Source organism: Micromys minutus (assembly GCF_963924665.1).
Source record: "Micromys minutus genome assembly, chromosome: 10".
In the NCBI taxonomy this organism is placed as follows: Eukaryota; Metazoa; Chordata; class Mammalia; order Rodentia; family Muridae; genus Micromys; species Micromys minutus.
In genome coordinates, this window is record NC_137979.1 from 38,220,565 (window position 1) to 38,242,824 (window position 22,260).

Below are 22,260 nucleotides of genomic sequence, written 5' to 3' on the forward strand. Positions count from 1 at the left end.
TCTCTCTGCCTTGCCTATGGTCCCATGGGAGGGCAGATGCCATGTGGCCCTTCTAAGCATGTCCAGCTCTTCAGCAGGTCATTCACTATGTCTCCCCAGCACACCACAGGCTCCCTGAGGGCAGAGGGAAGGTCCTCAGCCTGGCTCATTCATTCCAGGGACCATTCTGCCTGCCCTCTGTCCTGGTGACACCAGTGTTCGGAGAAAGACCTACAACGTGACTTAACGTCTCCATGTTTTAACACATAGTTCTCTGAAATGACTGGGTGGTGTCTTCCCAACTTGTCTCTTCCGGATCCAACTGGGAAGCAGGAGATGTAAAGGGCAATCATTGTGGATGTGGGTCCGGAGGGAGAAATCACAACCAGAATTCCGGGCCAGGGCTCTCTCGGTGAAACATTTGTGAGGGGAATGAACCTCTCTGGGAACATCAGTTCCAAGGTGATCTTTAACAGTGAGGATGGTTTGCCTGTGTAAGGAATTTTACGCCACAGTAGCATAGCTTCTTTTACCTGAAATCCCGTGTAATCTGGGGTACACAGCATCTGGGCTGAACCATATCCATATGTAAAATTTGCATATGGCGACTCAGCAAAACCACCCCTCCCCAGGACAGAACTAAGGTATTTTCAGGGAAGGACCGGTAGGAACATAAGAAATATAGAATTTCCCTAAACACTGATTTTGGAAAGTCAATTAGACTGAATCAGTGGAGATGAACCTTTCTGTCAGGAAGGTCTTAGTCCTCTGAGCTCGCATCATTTGTTCAACTTTCTCTAAATCATTAATTCACTTACCATATGAATGCTTCTGACGTACTTCCAGGCCATTGACCAGTGAGCAACAACTGATTCTATCCAAACATTTTACTATCTGTGGGTCCATCTGATGTGTGGTCTGTACAGAGACTCTGTCTCGCAATAAAACCATCTGATGTTCTTAGCATCCAAAGTCCTCAGTTGTTTAGATGGAATGGTTTCCTGGGGCTGGAGAGATAACACAGTGGCTAAGAGCACTGGTTACTCTTTCTAGAAGATCTGGATTTGATCCCCAACACTGATGGCACCCATCTGTTGCAGGGCATCCCACACCCTTTTCTGTCTTCCATAGTCACCAGACACACCAATGATGCACAGACATACATGGAAAGCAAGTCAGTAATACACACGGAAAGATACTCTTTAAAAAAAGAAATTGCTTAAGGGACACTACTTTGTGTCGATCCCGTTCAAAAGCTGGGATCTTCACTTACATCTCACAGGGTCTGTGTCAGGGATCAACTTACGCTCACAATACAAGACAACTAGCTGCCATGCTTCTAAAATCAAATACCAGGAGCTTATTGATAATAATGTTTTAATGACAATTTTATGAAGCAGTCACTTACTTGTATAATCTTAATCCCAGGATCAATAGGCATATGCCACAGGCAAAGTTTAAATTAGAGAGAAGCTGTGTTTGTTGACAAGAAATATTCCTTCTTCCTTCCTTCCTTCCCTCCCTCCCTCCCTCCTTCCCTCCCTTTCTCTCCTTCCTTCACTGCTTGGCATGAGACTATTTACTATTACTAACAATCCTATCATCAAATTTAAATAACCTGAAGAAGAGAGCTGGATTTTAAACGTAATTTAAACACTTTACTGGTTCCTCCCAGAAGGCAAATACATGTGACCCTGAATGTAAGTGAGCTATAAATTAATCCTCTCTTCTTAAAAAAGATTTATTTGAATTTAATGGGGGCTTTGCCTACATGTCCATAAGGGTATGATTTGCATGCAGTATCTGTGGAAGCCAGAAGAGGGTGTCAAATGCCCTGGCACTGAAGTTATATAGAAGGTGGTGAGTTGCCGCTGGTGTGTTGGCAACCTAAACCTGAACCAGAGTCCCCTGAAAGCGCAGCCAGCATTGTAAATAGCTGAGCCATCTCTCTAGCCACAAATTTCCTGTCTGTCTGTCTGTCTGTCTGACCCTCCCCTCTTCCTTCCTCCCTTTCTTTCTTTCCTTCCTTCCTTCCTTCCTTTTCTTTCCTCCCTTCCTTCCTTCCTCCCTTCCTTCCTAGTCTTGAGCTGGGCCGGGTGTCAGTGCAAACAGAGGAGACCTAACTAATTCCTTCTTCCACCAAGAAAGTGGTGAGAGAAAGACAGAACACAGAGAAGCTCGAGTCACTGTGTTTATTCATAGAACACAACTTTCTTCCCAGAAAGAAAACACACTCTAAGGAACCCCACCTAAACAACTCCTCTCTTCTGCCTTTGCATCCCGAGTTTCCATATCCTTTAATCAAGGTTTGTACAGAGTGATTACAACTTTTCCCTGAGATCATTAAGGCTGTGTCTTGGCCACAGAATATATTTCCCTACAAAAATTGAGGATCAAACGCAGGGTCCTGAGAGTCCCTGTTTTGAAGAGGTAGAATTCCTAAGAAAAAAGGCAAGGAGCACACCACATCGATACTTCAACTTCACTCCGTAGTAAACCGTTATTGTCTCGTCGACATCTCCACACACTCTGGTAGGTAAAGTCACTTTAGTGAGACACCATCAGCATGCTGTGCACAAGCTGTCTTTGAAGCTCAAGAGGTGTATGCAGCATTTTCTCAGTGGATTATGAGAAAGGAAAAAATCCAGATGTGGGCAATTAGGAAAACTTGGTCATCTCAGCATGTGCTCAGTCAGGCCAGGGACACTCCTCAGAGGAGTGGTCTGATATCACAGCAACTACTGATTCTGCCCAAGCAGGAACATGGCCACAATGCCTATCACCTCAAACCCCAGCCTATCCGAGTCAGCGAGGCATCAAAAGAACAGGCATCAATGTATTGGGACATGGGAGGTCAACTGTGGCCCAAAAGCCACTTCTAGTTGCAAGAGAGTGCTGAAGTGAGCCTGCTTTCCGGGAAGGGCTGCTCTTATATCTTGTTATCTTTCCTCCTCTCACCCATCTCCCCCAAAAATGGCACAACAGAATGGCTCCTTTTCCCCACTAAGGATTTCCCTAATGAAACATAAACAAGCATGGGGCCCCCATTCAATAGTGGAAGGAGGTAGCAGGCTGAGTATGACCAGTGGGGAAGAGGGCAGCGACGGAGTCAGACAGAGGTAAGCACGCCTGGGGACTGTGTGGTGTTTGGAAGATGGGATGTGTGAACGGAAGGGTGAGCCTCAGTTGGTGTAGCACATTCATGGATGATGGGGTCCCAGTCTCTTCCTTAGGTTTTCTTGTGGTAGTTCTGACATGCTTTCACCAGGTCTTTCAAAAAGTTTGGAACTCCATTCTGCAAAGAAAGAGAACATCTTTCTATGTGTTCCTCATTCTCTAAAATGTGGCAAGGAAAATCAACAATGGATTTAGGGGTAATCAAAGACAATGGGGCTCCTGATCTGATTTCAACATGACGCTGTCACAGAAAATGGCAGAAGGCAAGACCCAGAGCAGACAGGCCACTGCTTCAAAGGCAGGGCCTTCGGTTTGACTTCTGCTAATACGAAGTACAGAGCTCTTATTTATTGAAAAGGAAGGAAGAAAGGCTAGGGATATGTCTCAGCACCTAAAAGCACATGCTTTTCCTGCAACAAATCTAAGTTCAGTTCCCAGCACCTATGTCAGGCAGCTCACATAGCTCCTCTCCAACTCCAGCTCCAGGGCCTCCAAACTTCTTACGGACCCTGCAGGCACATATGCACACATTCCCCATATACATATACATATGGTTTCTTAAAAATAAAAAAGAAATTAAAGCAAAAAAACTAGGATTAAAAAGCAAATCAGGAGTTGGTAATTAGATTGCTGGATACTTCCTTAAAGACATGGAGAGATGGCTCAGCGGTTAAGAGTACTGACTGCTCTTTCCAAAGGTCCTGAGTTCAATTCCCAGCAACCACATGGTGTCTCACAACCATCTGCAATGAGATCTGGTGTGTCTGAAGGGAGGTACAGTGTACTCACACAAAATAAAAATAATAAATGAATCTTTAAAACAAAGGAGGTGGAAGGACTTGCATTTCTGTACTGAAAACGGTGTTTGTGGTTAGGGGACAGGATATGCTGCTCAGTGTTGAGCACTGCGCAAGACTTCGAAAACGCTGTCTCACTGACTCCAACTCCATGTAGGGGACAGTTTTCATATTCCGTTTTTGATAAAGGAAGGACGTCAGGGCTTCCCTAACTAACAGAAGACATTCAGCAACACAGCCTAGATTCAGAATTGCATCTGTTCACCTTGGAAAGATATAGGCATTTTTACTTTCCCATGAGTCACTGGAGTTCACCACGGGTCCTGTACAAAGACTGCTGAATTGTGATGCAGGATCCTAGGAGTGGCAGCCTATAGTGACCTGGGCCACTACTATTGTTCCCTGGCCTTAGAGGATGAAAAAAAAAGCAAGGACAACCAAACTAGAAACTTCCTTTGGGCCAGGAAAGGCCTGCTTCATAAGCAGATACTGAAAACACTGTTGTCTCTACAAAAGGCAGTCTTATGTCTGGAAGTTTCAGAGAGTGATTTTGGAGGGTCTGTGGCCACCAGTAGGGAAGGGCTGACATTCCTGGCTAACAGATTCTTTGTCCTGTGTCTCAGCCTCCATCCTGGGTGTTGGCCACTCCAATTCTCACCAAGTCACTCAACCAAGCTCTTCATAAAAGAGTCTCATTACCCTGGGACAATATGTCTCTTCAACGTGACAACCTACAGGCTAAGTCAACATTTGTCAAATGCACATTTGCCACTGCCCGACTCCGGGGATCTCACCTTGGCTGCCCAGTTAATGAGCCAGGACGGAATTTGGCCACCCGGGTTATCAAAGTAGTACATGAAAACTAAAAGAGAAGAAAAGACAATTTAGAAGGAGGTGGTGTGGGTGGGGCGGCAGGGGTGGGGGGGGCGAGGGGCTAGTTGGGTAGGAGCTGGGAAAATACAATAACAAAGCCCTGGAAACCTACCTTCTGATTTGGGCCCAGTCAGCACAGAGGAAGAAGCAAGGGAACTGCCCTGACCTGCCTTGTGGCTTCTGACACAGGAGCATTGTTGAAAATGCAGCCAGGGAAACACTTGGCTGTGCTTTCTTAGACAACTGATGAATGCTACACATTTGCACATCATCTCTTGTTTCATTATTGAAACAGTCCCAAGGAACTGACAGTTCGCATACACGAGGAAATGAAGGCTCGGAAGTGTGAGAAGACAGGCCGAAGGAGCATCAGACTTAGGGTTCAGATTTTTGCCTGGCACAGGCCACACTCACGCCAGTATGACAGACATGGATGCCCCGTGTTTTCCTTCTTGGGGACTGGGAACTCACTGTTCTTGAGTCACTGGCCTTGAGCTTGTCAGAGCTGGATCCACACCTACCAATAGGTCCCGTCTAGGCTCAGTCCCTATAGCTACAGGATAAGCCTGGAGCAACTCGTTCCAAACCTGAGGGTGGCGGCTCACAACCACCTGTAACTCTCACCCCAGGAGATATGATACCTTCTTCTGACCTCCACAAATATCAGGGCAAGAAACACATGCAGGCAAAAATACTCACGTGAATGAAAAAAACAAACAGAATAAATAGACAAATGTAAACAAACAAAAACAATGCACAGGGTCAGACTGAAATAGCTACATCGAGCCCTAGCCAATCTGGGATATGGATCAAGACGTTCCCACATGCTGACCTCACATCTACTTTGTTAGCCAGGCCAGGGTTACATTTACTATATACACTTCTGTAACTAAACTGCCTCCCATTGAAGTGGCACTGGCTCGCTGCTGACCTTCGCTGACCTTCACCCCTGGCTTTACCTCTGCTCCCCTTCTTGCCATCGCTCTCAATCGCCAGGCTCTGCTTGTACTGCTGTACTCGGATGACCCCAGACTTCTCGGGAAACTGAGGTACAGAGATACTCTGGGCCAGGACCACGTAGATCTTCCTCCCATCCACATCCAGGTCTCGCCGCTGGCGAGTGTAGACATACTGCACAGTCAGTCAAGGCAGGACGCTAGCATGAGAGTAGCCCACATGGGTGGCAATGGGAGGTCACTCAGCACCTTCCCCTCAGCGTCAGCTCCCTTCTGCTTAATGCTTGCTTTCCCTGCAGATCTGAGCCTTGAAACCAGTGGTAATTCTCACTGGAGAGCGCCTATCACCTAGCTGTGAATGATCTCCCAAGCTCTTGGTCATGCAAGGATCACATTCCCCCTTTCTCCAAGAAGACACACTGAGAGCACAGTTCTCGCGGCTATAACCTCATGGAGAAACAAATCAAGCACACTCAGGTCCTCAGGCCAGAATGTTCAGGGCATTAGAGAAAGCCAGGGGCAGAAGAAACACCGGATAGAAACTGTATCAGCCCATCGGTACTGTCTCCTCTGCAGCTGTCCACAGACCTCTACACATGGAAGGCATCCAAGTCGCAGCTCAACTGCAGGAAAATGTATGGATACCTCAAATTTAGTAGGGAAATGTTCTCTTCAACACTGGTTTACCAAGAACAGCAAAAACTTTTCCACCTCTGTAAGCGTGCACAAAACATTCCCAAGACCAGAGGCACAACTCTATCAAAGATAACGACATCTTTAAAAGCTGCAATCTTTAGTTTCTATTAATTTTAAAAATCAGTGTACAAAGTGATGGATTTCACGGTGGCAACTTCTCCTGTGCAAATCACTATACTTCCTTAGATGGACTATTTGTTCATAGCAACAATAATTAATATGCGTAGACTCAAGGGAGAACTCTATACTTCAGTCGACTGCTTTACTTTCTAAACAAAGGAATGGCAAGAAAAATCCAGCACCTGGTATCAGCAGCAGTCTAGAGGACCGTGCTGAAGAGAGGCTAGAAACTAAGAGGATGAGGCCTGGTTCCTCTGTCCTATCAGTCTGTCTGCCCATTAGCTCACTTTCATGGGCCCCGCCTGCTCCTCTGTCAGAGCAAAAGGTCTGGATTGACACTCTTCATAAACTGGTCCCCCTGGACCCCCCACTTTTGAGGCTCATCACTTTCCATCTTTGTCACTCTCTCTGAAAGTCACCTTCCAGTGACCCTGGGTGTGGTTCCTGTCCTAAGCGTCACACCCAGAAATAACACTCTGAAGTCCCCGCAAAGTCACACAAGAAGCCCCAGCATCAGCATATGGTTCCCCAAGATTCCGAGACTGTGTTGTCCACCCAACTGCTGTGATGTCAGTGGATCCCAGTCTAAGGGTGGCGGCTGAGGAACACAGCACACCCAGAGAGACAGAGAACAGGGGGCAGCGTGTGCAGAAAGGATACATCTCTGTTGGACAGAGGGAAAGGGTACTTCACCTCCCAGTATGCCACCATCTGTCCCTCGCACGGTTTCTCGTAGAGTTCTGAAGGAGGACACAAGAAGTTAACACACCTGCAAAGTCCAGTGGCTTCGAGGGGTCTATTCATCCTCAGTGTGTGACAAACCCCTAACTCAGCAGACATAGAAAGATTGTTTGAAACAAAAGTGTATTTAATATTACTGAAAGCTTACTGTCCAGGGATGGTCTAGAAGACACGGACACACAGAAAACCTAAATAAGCCCCTAACACTTGTCCATCGTACCAACAGCATGATGGGACAGAATGTAAGGAACCTGGTATCAAGAAATAACCAGTAGCTTTAAAGTAGGTAAACCACCAGATGTCACTAGAGTACCAGGAGTACCATCAAAGTTTGCCTCCCTACTCTTAGACACTGAGGAAGTCTGAGTCCAGCATGTATCTGGGAAACAAAACGCCCACAGAGAGCTGTGTTCTCAAACTGCTGGAACATGGCTGAACTGTTGGCTAACCCTGGGTTTCTTGCTTCTTGCCTCTAACCACCTGCCACAGCTTTAGTGACCAAATCCCCCTTAATGTCCGTGCTCTTGTGCCAGGACGTGCAAACTACAGCTCTTGGAGGAGACAGCAAAAGAGCAGGCAAATGCTTAGCCTGTGTGGTGGGCTCCCACCTAACCATCCAGAGAGGATCAAGTCATCTGTGGGTGAGATGTGACGGGTACATGTAGCATTTAAAAGAATTCTATCAGAAACAGACCACTGACTAGGGAGCTTTGTGGTCCCTCAGTGCCACAGGACAGTAAAGACAGTCATGAAGGGAAGGGATGAGTGGGCCTCTGTGTTCAGTATTCATGCCGGTCCCCCGCCCCCCCACACACACACTGCCTTACCCTTCTCTACGTAAAGTAGCAATTTCAGAGCTTGGGAAAGGAGCAAGACATGACTATAATGACTGAATGACCAGGGCCTTAGTGTGTCTTTTAGGCCCAGTGGGCCACAAGGTTCTTGGGTACTCCTAAAACCCAGAAGCAGGACTTCCAGACTGTCCCCACAAATCTAACAACAGCTTCCACTGTCCCAGGGACCACAGGCTAAACAGGTGACAGTAGGTTCTGCAGTTACTTTCCTTTCCCTTTTGTGCCCCAATCAATGTATGTATGTATTCATCTTAACTCTTCCTTTTCTAAAGACAGTTGCCTTAGCTGACTCGAACAGAAGGGGTTTTATAGGCTGTCGGTTTCCTCGCATTTCCCTTTTCCAAGCAGGACCCACACGGGCATCTGTTGGCAAAGTGAGTTCCACATGATTGCCTTATGGCTGCTGGGGAGAGTGGGACAGTACCAGCCCACTCCCTTGGATAGGCACATGTGCTGACGTTCCCTTATGAAGGCGAGTATGTGAGACGTAAAGCTGCCTGGTCCCATGTCCAGGATTCACAGAATAAGCAGCCGCTTTGTGCTGAGCTGCAGAGACTGAGTCACGGCACTCTGGCTGGTTTTACCAGAAAGTGTGGCTCTCTTTTCTGGAGTTATTTACATGATTCGAGTATGAACCTGTATTTTCTGGGGGACATGTTCACAAGGCACAAGAATCGGACCGAGAATTAGGCCAGTACAGAGGAGCACAGGCTAGAACTGAAGAAGCATCCTCATGGGGGCGCCTTTTGATACTTGCAGGAGCCTAAACTAAAGACTCCATTTGACCTTGATGGACTGTGGAAGTCTCCTTGACAGTGGCTGGGATAGCAGGGGACACTTGCCCTGTTTAATGTTTTCAGATTCAGTGTTTTCCTACACTCTACATCCTATGTAGGCAGCGGATCCTGTCCCTGCCATGGATCATGAAATATTCTCGGATTACTAGTTCTGGGTCAGAGAACATCGCCACCCAGCCACACCAACTGCCAGGGGCTTCTGAACAGGCTGCTTCGCGCCTTCCGTCTTGCGCCTTCCCGGACCTCCAGAACCCTCCAACCACCCCCACTCTCCCACTTCCTCACGTGCATGCGCCCTTGCCTGTTTGGAGATCTTTGATTAGATTTCCAAAAGGAGGTCTGGATGCCCATCTTCCGAGGTTTCCATGGCAATCAAGCTATGTATGTAAGGACAGCTTGGGAAGCAGGGCCAAGCAACCGTGAAGATGAACAGAAGACTGACTCTACGACACGGCCAGGGTGGGTACCGGAAATGGCAAAAGCTGTGCTACAGCATCGAGTATAACAAGACCAAATTAGTCAAAAGCAGATTGCCTCCCTAAGGATTTTTAATCCATCACTCACCTTTCACATACTGGTCCCATTTTTTTCTGTAGTCTAAGTCCATGTAAACATCTGCCAGTAGAGCTGGTGAGCAACCTTCCAGGACACCGAACACTTTATACTCGTAAAGTCCACTTGGCTATGAAAACAGAGATGGGGAAACAATTTGTTGATACCAGAGTTGAGATTCCACATCACATGCAAAACAGCTGGAGCTGGGGTTCAGCCACACCAAACACTGCTCTCTTCTGGGGTCTTGGTGACCACAGTACAGAAGCAGGTAGGGCTGCTGGTCTCGTGTGTCTTCTATACAGCTGTAGGTGTTGGTGGAGGGATTAGTCATAAACTTTAGCCAGATGATTTCAGTAGGATATACAGAGTTTTGTGGAGGACTCATGTCAGCAGGTAGGTAGAAAAGGCCTCTATAGGGACCATCTCCCAAGATTTATCAGGATATTGTGTTCCATCAGAAAGACTGGCCAGTGGGAAATGAAGAAAGCCACTCCTGGTAAAAGTAACTGATAGACTGATGGGATTAAAGAGAGAAGTCCAGAACACAGAAGCCGAGGTTAGAGATGTGGAAGCGTCAATACACCGAAGACCTTGGAAACCATGGTAAGAGTAAAGCTTTGATTCTTGAGTCTCTAGAAAACCTACAGAGGACTGTGGACAGAGATGTGGACAGGTATGACTGGGGATAGTTTTGACTAGATCTAATAAGACAGTAAAAGCTCAAAAGTCTTTTTTGAGTTGGTAAAGAACACTGTAGAAACAGAAATGACCTTAAAACTTGGCACACTCATGCCTAGTTGATATCCATGGGAGGCCTGCCCTTTTCTGAAGAGAAACGGGGGGGGGGGGGGAGTAGGAGCAACTGGAAAAGCAGGGGGAGGAAACTTCAGTCAGGATATAAGATGAATGGGTAGGTGGGTGGACGGAAAGAAAGAAAGAAAGGAAGGAAAGAAAGAAAGGAGGGAGGGAGGGAAGGAGGGAGGAAGCAATAGGAGCAGAGAGGAAACATCAGTGGTGGAAATGCCAGGGGGGGGTAAATCCAGTAGGAATTACTGATGGAAGAATGAAGGGAGGGAGATAGATGACCAAGAAGAACTCTGCCAACCACTGCTGGACAGGGTAGGAGAGGGAGGGGACTCCACTAACACAGAAGAAACTAGAAAGGGGGATCCGTGAGCTACTGGGGTGAACAAGAGTTCCAGTTTAGTCTGGTTAATTTCCAGGTACCAGGTAGACATCCATGCTCCACAGGCAGTCACAGTTCTGAGGAACAGGTGTGTTGTACATCTCCACAGAGCACAATGAAACCAAAGCCTCTTGTGAAGTCCTTTACAAGACAGAGCTTTTCAGTTGTTTTTATTTGGATGGGGAGAGTTATATGTTTTTTGTTTTTATTAAAACATTAGATGTTTTTATTTTACCAAGCAAGAAGACTTAAAAGGGAACAGCAGCTGTTTCAAGTCATGTTGAGACAGGTGGTCCTGTTGTTCAGAAAAAAAGACAATTTCTAGATTACAAGTGAGTTCCTTCCTTTTCCTGCCAAGCCACATCCTTTTCTGTGAAGGTTCTAGGCTGGCTCCAGGTAGCCCCACCACACATTTCACCGGGTCCAGTGGCAACTCAGAATTCCCTGGGCCTGGTCTGGCTAGTGGCTTTAGTGTGAAAATGAAGCTCTCATGGACAAAAGCAATGACTGACAAAAGCTATGGAGCACAGTAAGTGAATAAAAGACAGTCCTTAGATGGGGTTTGGGTTCCACTAACGACTCACTAAAGGACACCTTAAAGCCCATGCTGAGGACCCAAGGGAAGTGGAAGAAAGCCTTGGGAGATCCTTCTAAAGACCACTTCCAAATGGAATGGTATTAACAAACCATATCCAAGTTTAGGACTCTCAGAGAGTTGTGAAGGACCACCCTCCAAAAAAAAAAAAAAAAAAAAAAAAAAGGTGAAATTACAAGTGAATCGATAGAAATCTACCAGCTGTATAAGCATATGGCTTGATGCCAGGAGTCTCCCACAAACCCATGGCATCTGGCTAAGTTTGAAGACCTGTACATCTGAGCATAGATTGATGCCCTGAGGTTCTGATGAGAGACCTCAAGGAGAAAGAGCTTCAGCCTGTCTCCACTGCACTGACAGAAAGAAGCACAGTGAGAGCTTCCACATATGCACCCATCCACCCATTCAGACCAGTACAGGCACACTTTAACATATATATATATATATGTTAACATATATATATGTGTGTATACACACAGACACACACACACACACACACACACACACATCCTATTTTCTACATATGCTCAAAAGAAACAGTATGGTTACATGCTAAGATAATGATCATGGAGTAGGGCGCTTCATGATTTACTGTAGATATTTACAAAAATGAAGACAAGCCATTTTCTTGCAGTTGCAACCTTCCGTGACCCTGATTCTATCTGTATCACAAAAGAGGACCAGAAAGTCAAAATCAAAAAATAGAACGGCCTACACCCTGCATGAACACAGAAGAATGAACTATTGTGATGACTTCCTTGAGTCCCTCCCGTTGAGGCAAGACTGAGAAAAGCCAGCACTCCAGAGGAACAAGACCCTGGCTGCCTGTCCCCTTCCTGGTTTCTCAGTCCCACTTCTGCTGAGCTTCATAGCCTGGCCCAAATTCCCAGATCAAAGCACTTTCCCATTCATGATTTCTAAGTGAATCCAGCAAACATACTCTATTTCATTCTTTAAAAGATAAAGAGATTCTTAATCATTGTAAAATCAATCCATATTCACTGTAGGAAGTCTGAAAACATTATGTAAAACCACTTAGTGAGTGACATGTAACCTCACAGTTCATATGTATCTATTGATGATAGTTGACAGTATTTCTTTATAGGGAGCAGATGTTTGTCTTCACGAATGGATGGACATGATGTGGTATCAACATCTGGAATTATTCTTACCTCAAGTTTAACAGCATATTAAGAGTATGGAAAGTCTGTTTCAGAATATTTTATAGCAAAATGATCCTAAAACTCTCAGTTCCCAATCCTAGTTCATTATATCAATAGGGAAGGTTTCCCAGAGATGAGTGTTAGGGAACATTAACATTCAAGGGCTGTTTGCCCTCTTTTCAAATATTTAGAAAACGTATTCGCCAGACTGTGTTCTCAGAAACAGCAAGGGAGGAAGCAGAACTGGGACTAAGTACCACTGTTTTACAGTTTGACACACAAGAACATAATGCTTAGCTTTACTTGAGTGGGATTTTTTTATTAATGAACTATTTATTATTTACAAATAACTGGAAATTTTTGTTTTGGATATTTTTCCAAGCTTACCAACACTGTAGTAAATAACTCCAGATATGTTTATGCATGAGATGCTTGGATTTCCCTCAAGTCTCCAAGGGTTACCTCTCAAAATGTGCCACATCCCCTATTCAAACCATCCTGAGTGTCTAGTGCTCCCTTTCTAAGACTGCTTCCTACACTTCAAATACTGAAAGGTTATGTGGCTGGCCGTGAATCAACCAGTACCATGCATGGAATTCAACTGCCAGAAGAAACAAGGTTGGGTGATATGGTATACACCCACGTCCTCCCTTCTGGGAGAGCGCCCATGAGCATGTGAATGATTAGTGAGTTTTCTAGGCTCCTGTGTTGAAAAGCATCCAAGTGACGCTGTCTCCCTGCTCTGAATGGGGACACAATATTTGGATCTATGCCAACTCTTCCGGGACTGAAAGGCAATAGATACACAGAAAAGTAGAAAGATTCAGAGCTTCTGGAATGATGGGTCGGCTATGGATCTCTGAGTATTAGTTATGCAAGTCAAAGAGGTACCTTAATTTAGGGCATCCTTGGTCCAGTTTTTTTTTTTTTTTTTTTTTTTTTTTTTTTTTTTCTTACTTGCTCCAAAAAGCAATGCTAATGGTGCTCAGCGATACTGCAGAATTTTATTTGGAACTTTTGATGTTAGGAAACAGTGAAAGTTTAAGAAAAATGGCCATTGTAATGGTTGGTATATGCTTCGCCCAGGGAGTGACACTATTAAAAGGCGTGTCCCTGTTGGAGTAGGTGTGTCACTGTGGGAGAGGGCTATAAGACCCTCATCCTAGCTGCCTGGAAGTCAGTATTCTGCTAGCATCCTTTAGATGAAGATGTAGAACTCTCAGCTCTCTTGCACCATGCCCACCTGGACACTGCCACGCTCCCACCATGATGATAACAGACTGAACCTCTGAACCTGTAAGACAGCTACAATTGAATGGTGTCCTTTATAAGACTTGCATTGGTCATGGTGTCTGTTCAGAGCAGTAAAAGCCTAATTAAGAGAGCCATGTAAGCATAAGGAATAAGTCTGGATCCCCAGCACCCTTGAAAAATCAGGATGGACGGTGGGAGAGAATGTTCAGCAGTTGAGAGCATTTGCTGTTTTTACAGAAGGCCTGGGTTAAGTTCCCAGCAGCCACATTGGGCAGCACACAAATTCGTACAACTCCAGTTCCACAGCATCTAACATCCTTTTCAGTCGTCCATGGGCATCTGCATGCACAAATATAAATAAATAAATAGTACACATGTAGATGTTGGTGAACACATACAAGAAACACTTAAAAATCCCAACTCTGGATCCTTGTTGGTATATAAAACACTACAAAGGAAATACAAAGCAACAACTGAAAACCACTTCTCCATATGACAGCACACACTCAAAAGAGCAGATCCTCCAAAGTCCCTTTCTTCGCTTCATAAACCATGAGCTAAGCTGCCTCTCCTCATTGATCAGTCAAAGGAAAATACTTGTTAACTGAACTAAATGGACTTGTCTTCTTGTGTCAAGGCCCTGGCCTTTGACCCATCCTACTGTGAGCCAGCCTACACACCCTCAGATGAACAGGCTGGGCTCAGGGTAAAGGACTCTCCGACTCTTGCCCAGTGGTGCCATCTTTTCTCTTCATTTCCCATGCACGGTTCTCTCTAACCCTATATACTAGTGTTTAGAAGAGAAAACTCACTCGCCTAACTTACACCAAGCTGAAGACCTTAGTGCCAAAGAACTTCCCCCATAGCAAGAGCCACCTGACTCCCTGAAAGTCTCTCCTGCTAGGTCTAGATCGATTCTTCTTTTCACATTACTTTAAAATATCACTTCACTGTTACTGAGGCGACAAAATTTAAGATGTTAGTCTGATGCTGATGGCTTATATAAACGCCACACTAAGGAGATTTTTTTTGTTTTGTTTTGAAGGGTTGTTTGTTTGTTTATTGATGGCTAAGATTTCTTTTTTCTTTTCTTTCTTTCTTTCTTTTTTTTTTTTTTTAGAAAAAGTCATGCAATGTACTTCCACAGCTAAGGCTACTGACTTGCTCATTTGACCTCAGCAGATCAAGCACCATGAATTTCCATGAGAGAATTAGAAACCAAAATGTTAGAGCCGACTTTCACATAGAATAACCCCCGTAGATATAACCAGGCACAGCTTCCAGACCTTATCTCGACAGAGGCACCACCCAGTGGTAATTTGTGGAGCTTATCTGCACGTGCACTACCGATCTTATCGAGGACTGCAAGGCAGCCCAACTACCACCGTTTTCTAACCCTGTAAAGGGCCTGTGGTGTGCCCTGACTTGGCTTGTCACAGCAAAGTGCCCTGCCATCCCTCCAGTGGACAAGGCATCCTTATATAGCTGTGGGTGCTCACCAACTGCAGCCACTCTAAGGGACTTAATAAATCCAGGGGACAGAAAAAGTCAAAGGGAAAGGATGAAACTGCTGTGTTTCACAGACTGTTAGGAATACAGTTGCCTGGGTCTATGTAATATTTCAGAAACTCTCTAAGAAACTGAAATGGGATTAGGACCTAAGGGCTGCAGGGGGCCAGGTAAAATAATAATTGCTGACACTCAGCACACTGAACACCAGAGGACAAGCTGACTGCTTCCATGGCTTGTTCTATTTTGCTCGGATAATGATAATATGAGGTATGGGCTAGCTATTAGCCCATTTATCAGACAAGAAAACTTAGGCTTTAAAAAAATACATTCAAAGGGATATTTTTTAAAGGCAAATTTTTAGATGAAAGCTTCTGTTCAGTATTACCCCCAAAACTACTGTGGTTCATCTGGGAACTGGTATAGTCTTATGACCAAGGATCCAGTGTCCAAATCCTTATCTATGAGTCTTCAATCCTTTTCAGGAGTCCAGAACCAAGTTAAAAAAAAGAAAGGTTTCACATGACCTAAAGTCCCCAGCAGAGGTTGGTAAAAGACAGGGCAGACCACACAGCTTGGCTGGGAACAGAGGTGGGGCTTTCTACACAACTCCATCCCCACAAATTTAACCCTCGGGATCAACATGCTCACATACTTACCCTGAGAGAGAGGAAAGGCTATCTCTCTGCATCCTCGGGGGATGGGGAAGAGAAGAGAAGGGAAGGGGAAGGGAGGGGAGGGGAGGGGAGGGGAGGGGAGGAGAGAGGAGAGGAGAGGAGAGGAGAGGAGAGGAGAGGAGAAGAGAAGAGAAGAGAAGAGAAGAGAAGAGAAGAGAAGAGAAGAGAAGAGAAGAGAAGAAGAGAAGAGCAGAGCTGCCCCGTATCATCAGAAAGAAACCCTTACAAGGGCCCAGTTTGTAGACAGACTGGCCCTGCTTGCTTGTAAGCTACAGTTCAGTGAATGTCCTGAGTTTGAGAACTCTCCTGTTCATCACACTGGCAGCCAGAAGGTAGGAGGAGCCGGTAGATTAGGTCTATCACACTGCAGTAAAAAGAAAAAACGTCCGCAGTGTAAACTGGATTAGATCCAGCTATGGGGTGGTAGATTCAGAGCTTCCTTCCTAGGGCGATCAATGCAGTTTCACTGTCCTCTAGGGCTGGACTAACTTCCTGAGTAGAGCAGGGCCAGGCAGCGCCATCGCTGGGACAGGACTGTCAGCTCCTCACCTAGCTGAGACAGCCAAGGACTAGTCCACACCAGGGGAGTCCCTTATCTCTACCTATGTAGAGTTGACCTACTAAGTCATCAGTCACATTCTTTCAGCTCAGCATCCGTCTAAAACAAGGTTGTGACCTCTGTCAATTCTACAGGCCATGTTGGTGACTGTTGCCATGGTAGCGCAATCCAAAGCTGCTGCAAGGCATGACTGTAGAACACTGGGAAAGATCAAGGCCTATGGTTCTTCTTTTAAGAGAACCGGTAAGTACTGTTCAGAGGACCCCACATGCTCACAGGGGTCATTAACCAGGACATCAGGGACAGTCAGTCTTACGTCAGGTATTGATTGGTTCTGCCTTCAGCTCCTCACTGCGCTGTTTTCAAATGTTTATAGCATGACTCAGATTAAACAGACAAAGTTCAAGCAAAAGACTGATGTTGGAGAGGATGGTCCCAAAAGGAACTTTCCATGTGGAACATATGTCTTAATAAAGAGGAAAGTCATAACCACATAAAAACATTGCTTGTCCAAAGTTCCCACCTAGGAAGGTATATAGGGTGGTGCTTACCCACATGCCCCTAAATGCCAGCACTCAGGAGGCAGACACACAAAAATCATCCAGAGTTCTGAGATAACTGGGCTACACAGTGAGTACCAGGCTAGCTAGAGCTCCACGAAGGAAACTCTATCTCAGATAAACACAATTAAATGAGGACAAGTTCCCATCTGTCCAACAACAGGATTCAGGATCTATCTGAATGCAAATGCGTCTACTTTAAAAGATGGGAAAATCGACTTTTGAATTTAAAATATAATGCATTACACACTCCAAAACCTCCGAATTTGTTTTTAATCCTTTCAAAACATCATAGTAAACCCATCACAGTGGTATTCATATGTGCAGTTTGTCTTCTTTCCACTGTCATTTCAATAAAGGGTGCTAAATGGAAAACCACAAGGAGCAGCAAGATGGCCACCTCAAGTGAACTACCTTTGATGTGGAGGAAGGAAGGCCAAGCAGTCACTCACGAATGGCCACCATGAGGCCATCAACCACATGCTAGGCATGATTCTTAAAAGCCCATCAGTCCAACCAACGTACAGAGTATCTTCCTAACCAAGCCACAGGAACCTTCAGAAGTGACAGAATCTTCAAAGAGTCACAGCATGCCACTTAAATCACTGTAAAACATCAGTAAGTATTGAATGGGTATATAACCAGTCTTTGGTGTCTTTATCAATACATTAATAATGAGGCAGTCCATCTCTCCCAGGACAATCCGTTCCACATTCCAGGTGCTCTACCAGTGTATGATGTAGGAGGCAGAGCGGGGAAGGGGCTTCATGGGCAGGAAGCTTGAGTGTCATTCTGGTAACACCTCTTAACCCCAAGCCTCATATATATCATGCACCTTCCCAGAACCTCAATGCCTTTATATTCATGTACAAAGATGGCCTACATCCATGGGAATGGGAAAACAGTGCTGGAAAAGGTGAGCTGAGACTTAGTATCCCACCCAACCTGTGCCTTCTGTGCAGAGAGAGAAAGGGTTTAAGAGACAAGTGTGGAACCAGACAGCTGGGTTCAGAGGCTGGCTCTAATCTTGACCCAACCGACTCCTTTCCAAATGGTTGAGTAGGCGATGATCAATAGCATCTATCCTAGGGCTGACATTAGAGCGGAGTTAGTTAATATCTGTCAAGTATCTGGTGCCCAGATTATAAGGCATTGCACTGCAAGCGTCGGCTCCCACAATGACTGGTAGTAATTCTGTGACTAAGGGTGACAGGGAAAGGACAGCAGCAAGATCACAAGCTTGCTTTCAGGTGCTGACCATGTGGAAGACATGAAGAGGCAGAAGGCAGAAAGGACCAGTTACAAAGATGAGGTAATAGGAGGTGAGAAGTGCTGGGAAGCCACCCTCAAAATGGAAGAGAAGGAGGGAGGGGTGGAGTTCTGATGCCGGATACACAACTCAGCAAGTTTTATGTGACTGGCCAGGGAAGTGCAGGATCACAGAGAGAGCAGGATTTTTGCCTGAAAGCGTCCTGTCCACTTTCACACAGGGAATTGTTAAAGTCTCAATGAGGATGTTGGTTCTGTGTGTTTGGCATGCCCTCTCTCATTCACATTGCAATGATTAACTGCCAACCTTAGCAAAACACGAACGCGTGGTAAGAAGCCTGCACCCGTGGATGCTCGTGAGCGCAATTATTGAAAAGATAAACAAAACAAAACGAAAAAACCAGCAGCTGGAGGTTCTTTATGTGCACTGAAGTCTAAGTGGGACATGGTGCAAAGCCATCCACTAGGCTGATGATAATCATCAGGAAGTGCCTGTCCCTGACATGGCAGAGGCATACAGTAGAACGTCCTATTCCTACCTCATGAAGTATCACTAGCTGAGCACCAGAGGACTGTGGAACTACATGGATCCCAGCTGCACTGTGACCTGGGCTGACAGGAGCCCACCTCTGCCAGGTAGAAGTCTCATGCACCTTTACACAGCTCCGTCTGATCCAACCTGTTCCACAAAGGTCCTGGGCTAGGTTGTAAACCCTCCAGCTGCATCTGTCCTGAACTTCCCTGTGCCTCTGTGGCAAGGTTATTTCATCCCTCCACATCTGCTTTCTTCACCTGTGAAATCCAAGGCTGCCACAACAGATCGGTATTCGGATTCCTCTGCTGTACTGCTCTGGTCTTGTGCCAGGGAACCTCAGTTGCCTACAGCAAAGCAACTGATGCCAAACCTCCAGCTTCTCCCACCCAGGTAGCTACTTAGTTCCAAAGGCTTCCAATAAGATGCCTCAGGATGCTTAACAACCAACTCCACTCCTCCTCCAGCTAGCTTCCGTTGCTCTTTCTGCAGGAGATTTCGCCACCAAATTATTAAATAGATCTTAAAATTAGAACGCACAGAAGACAGTCGCAAAAGTGGCGGGATTGCTATTGTCACCTCTTGGCCAACTCTGACCATCCAGTCTGAGCCCTGACTCTTTCCCATCTGCCCCAGGACACAGCCCTTCCGCACCCCACACAGTACTGGCACCCATCTGACAGAAGGAAACCATGTTCTCTACAGGCACGGGCATGATCTAGGAAATCAATGGACCGATGTTTTAATTCTCCTAACAAAAACTGGGCCAAACGTCCCAGCTACTCATTTCCTGTTGTCCATCAGCTGATTGCTGCCAAATACCTCTCCCTAGTGATAACCACACACTCCCAAATGTCCACGGGCATGCCACTCGAGCTCAGTATCTGAACCCCGTACTGGACCCGTTATACCCACTCCTAGTGAAAGTCCAGACTCCGGCCCGGGTACCTTTTGACACCTCGCCCATCTTCAAGCACGAGCCATTAAATAGAATTCCCCACTCGCAGGCCTTTTGAGTTATTGCAGACTTTACAGAATAAAACATAAATTACAACAACCCACCAAGTCCAACAACAGGAATGACCTGAGGCTGAGCTAGAACAATTTCCCAACCGTGTAAGATCTACACAGGGTAAAGTAGGAGCCTAGTCATTCCTGCAGAGCAGTGGAGTACCCTTGGGGAGTCCTAACCCTGGGACCCAGGCCTCTGATCTCCTCCAGCGGGCGGGTCAGCTGCTACCTGGTCCAGCAGCCGGTAAATAGTTATGCCTGAGGCCTCTACCAGGAGCTGCCAATCGGCCCCGGTCAGCGCCGGCTTCTGGAGCTCCGCACAAGCCTCCCGGAACTCCTCGTCCGAGAAGCTGCCTGCGGCCCCCGCCATCCTTCCGCAGCCGGGATACAGCGCCCCAAGCGCAGGTCACCCACTGGCCCTAAGAGAGGCCGGGGGCGGGGTCACAAGGTGACCTCAACCTGATTGGTAGAGAAAAGAGAAGGCGGGACTTGGTAGAGGAGGCAGGACGTGGGAGGGCAGGGGTGGAGAGCAGAGGTGGCTGGGGGAGGTTCCAGGTCTCAAGGCGGGCGGGGCTAAGCAAAGGGCGAGAAGAATGGGAAAGAAAAAAGCTAGAGTTTATCTGGGGAAAGAAGGAAGGGCTGAAGAATAGGGGGCTAAAGAACTTCTGGGGGTGGGGAAACACATCCCATACACACCCTTCAAACCTGTGTGAGACCCCTATCCACCTACCTCTCAGAAGGTGGATGGTCTCTGGAAGACATTTGGGGAGAGGGATGGAACGCAAATGCTTGAAAATCTCAGAGGTCCGAAACTAGGACTGTATTTCAAACAAATGCCCTTTCTTTTTACATTTTGAAACACTATTGCGTGAATCAGTCCCTTGGATTCAGCAGAAGGGCAAGGAAGTAAGCACATGGCACGAAGCCGTTAAGAAATCAAATCACAATGGACAAGATTTCTGCCAGCCCAGTGGGTACCAATGGTATGGAAGGTACAGCATCTGGATTTCTACAGCTTGCATAATGTAGGTCTGCGTGCAACTCAAAGATCATTTTGTTCATCTGAGTCTCAGGGTGTTACAGACTTAATCAGCAACCTCTCTCTGAGTAAAGTAGGGATAAAGCTAAGCAACACTCAATTGCCAAGACAGTCTGGAAAGCCAAATTGCCTAATCTGTAAAATGGGTCAAGGACTGTGCTGCCTTACAAAGTTGAGGGCATAGACTATGCTTCCCAGTGCCTACAACCATATTATTTAATGATCATTCCCTCTTGTTTAGCATGAATAAACGTAAATGCAATTCTTTCAATACTAGAAAAATAGTGGTTTAAAAAAGAAACACACATTGAAAGCCAGTTTACAAAAGCCACAAGGTCACATCTGTCACAAAACAGACAAATTACTACTTTATTCACCCCAGCATTGATTTTGTTGTACAGGACAGAAGAAAAGTAAGTTATTCCAAAACACACAAAAGATGGCTTCAAGACAGATTGCCTTGCAGTTTTAACTGTGGCTTGTAAGCATTTTCTCAGTCGTAAACTATTGCTGAAAAAAGCAACCCAGTAACACACACCCAGCAAGGAAACCAGTATGGAGGGCTTTCAGTTATCTTCAAAGAACACATTACGAATGTGAGCTTTGATGAAATGAGACTTTGTCACCAAAGAAATATCAATAAATTAAGACAGGCCCAAGAGTATGAACAGAATATAAGAGTTCAAATTCAAGCTGCATTTACTGTACATATATAAATATGTTGTCTAACACACACACACACACACACACACAGATGTTTACTTTATTTTTGTCAGTACAGGACACAATGATGTTACTGAGCAATTTTTCTTTCCTACAGAAGCTCCTCCCATCCCCCCACCCATCCCTACCCCCCACACACAAAGTATAAAACGACTTTTCTTCTGTCCTGTACAATAAAATCAATGCCGAGGTGAATAAAGTAGTAATTTGTCTGTGTTGTGGCAAATGTGACCTTGGGGCTTTTGTAAACTGGCTTTTTTTTTTTTTTTTAACCACCACCTTTTTAGACCTGTTATTGGCAATTTACGTAAATAATCCAACCTGATTCCTTTATGAGCAAATGTCTTTTTAGGGAGTGTGAGGTGGAAGGACCAGGTCTCACAATGAAGACCTGACTAGTCTTGAACGCACAGAGATATCCCTGCCTTTGCCTCCTGAAATGCTTTTTGGATAAACTGACTATGCAGCCACGCAAGCTCCTGGTCTCAGCTATGGAAATGCTGAACGAGACAGACCAAAAATAGTTCTCTGCACACAGCTGAGAACAAAGGAGGGCAGGGTAGAGTTCAGAATGGGGAAATCAAACCTCAAAAGTGAGAGCCACAGGACGGTACATTCGTACAGACATTTCAGATGGA

General features: G+C 45.8%; 1 protein-coding gene across 2 annotated transcripts; it reads right to left on the minus strand.

The window, feature by feature from the left end:
- Nucleotides 1–2,264: 2,264 nt before the first annotated feature.
- PCTP (phosphatidylcholine transfer protein) lies at nt 2,265–20,230 on the minus strand (the record flags this gene model as incomplete). 2 transcript variants are annotated; one of them, XM_080924498.1, is made up of 6 exons in its annotated part: nt 2,265–3,274; nt 4,748–4,815; nt 5,786–5,957; nt 7,259–7,338; nt 9,555–9,672; nt 20,090–20,230. In XM_080924498.1, 6 exons carry the CDS (start codon nt 20,228–20,230, stop codon nt 3,209–3,211), a joined length of 645 nt encoding a protein of 214 aa, XP_080780624.1. In that variant the 3' UTR covers nt 2,265–3,208. The 2 variants fall into 2 exon arrangements, with proteins under 2 accessions (XP_080780624.1, XP_080780625.1); XM_080924499.1 differs by lacking the exon at nt 4,748–4,815.
- Between the last annotated feature and the right edge of the window lie 2,030 nt (nt 20,231–22,260).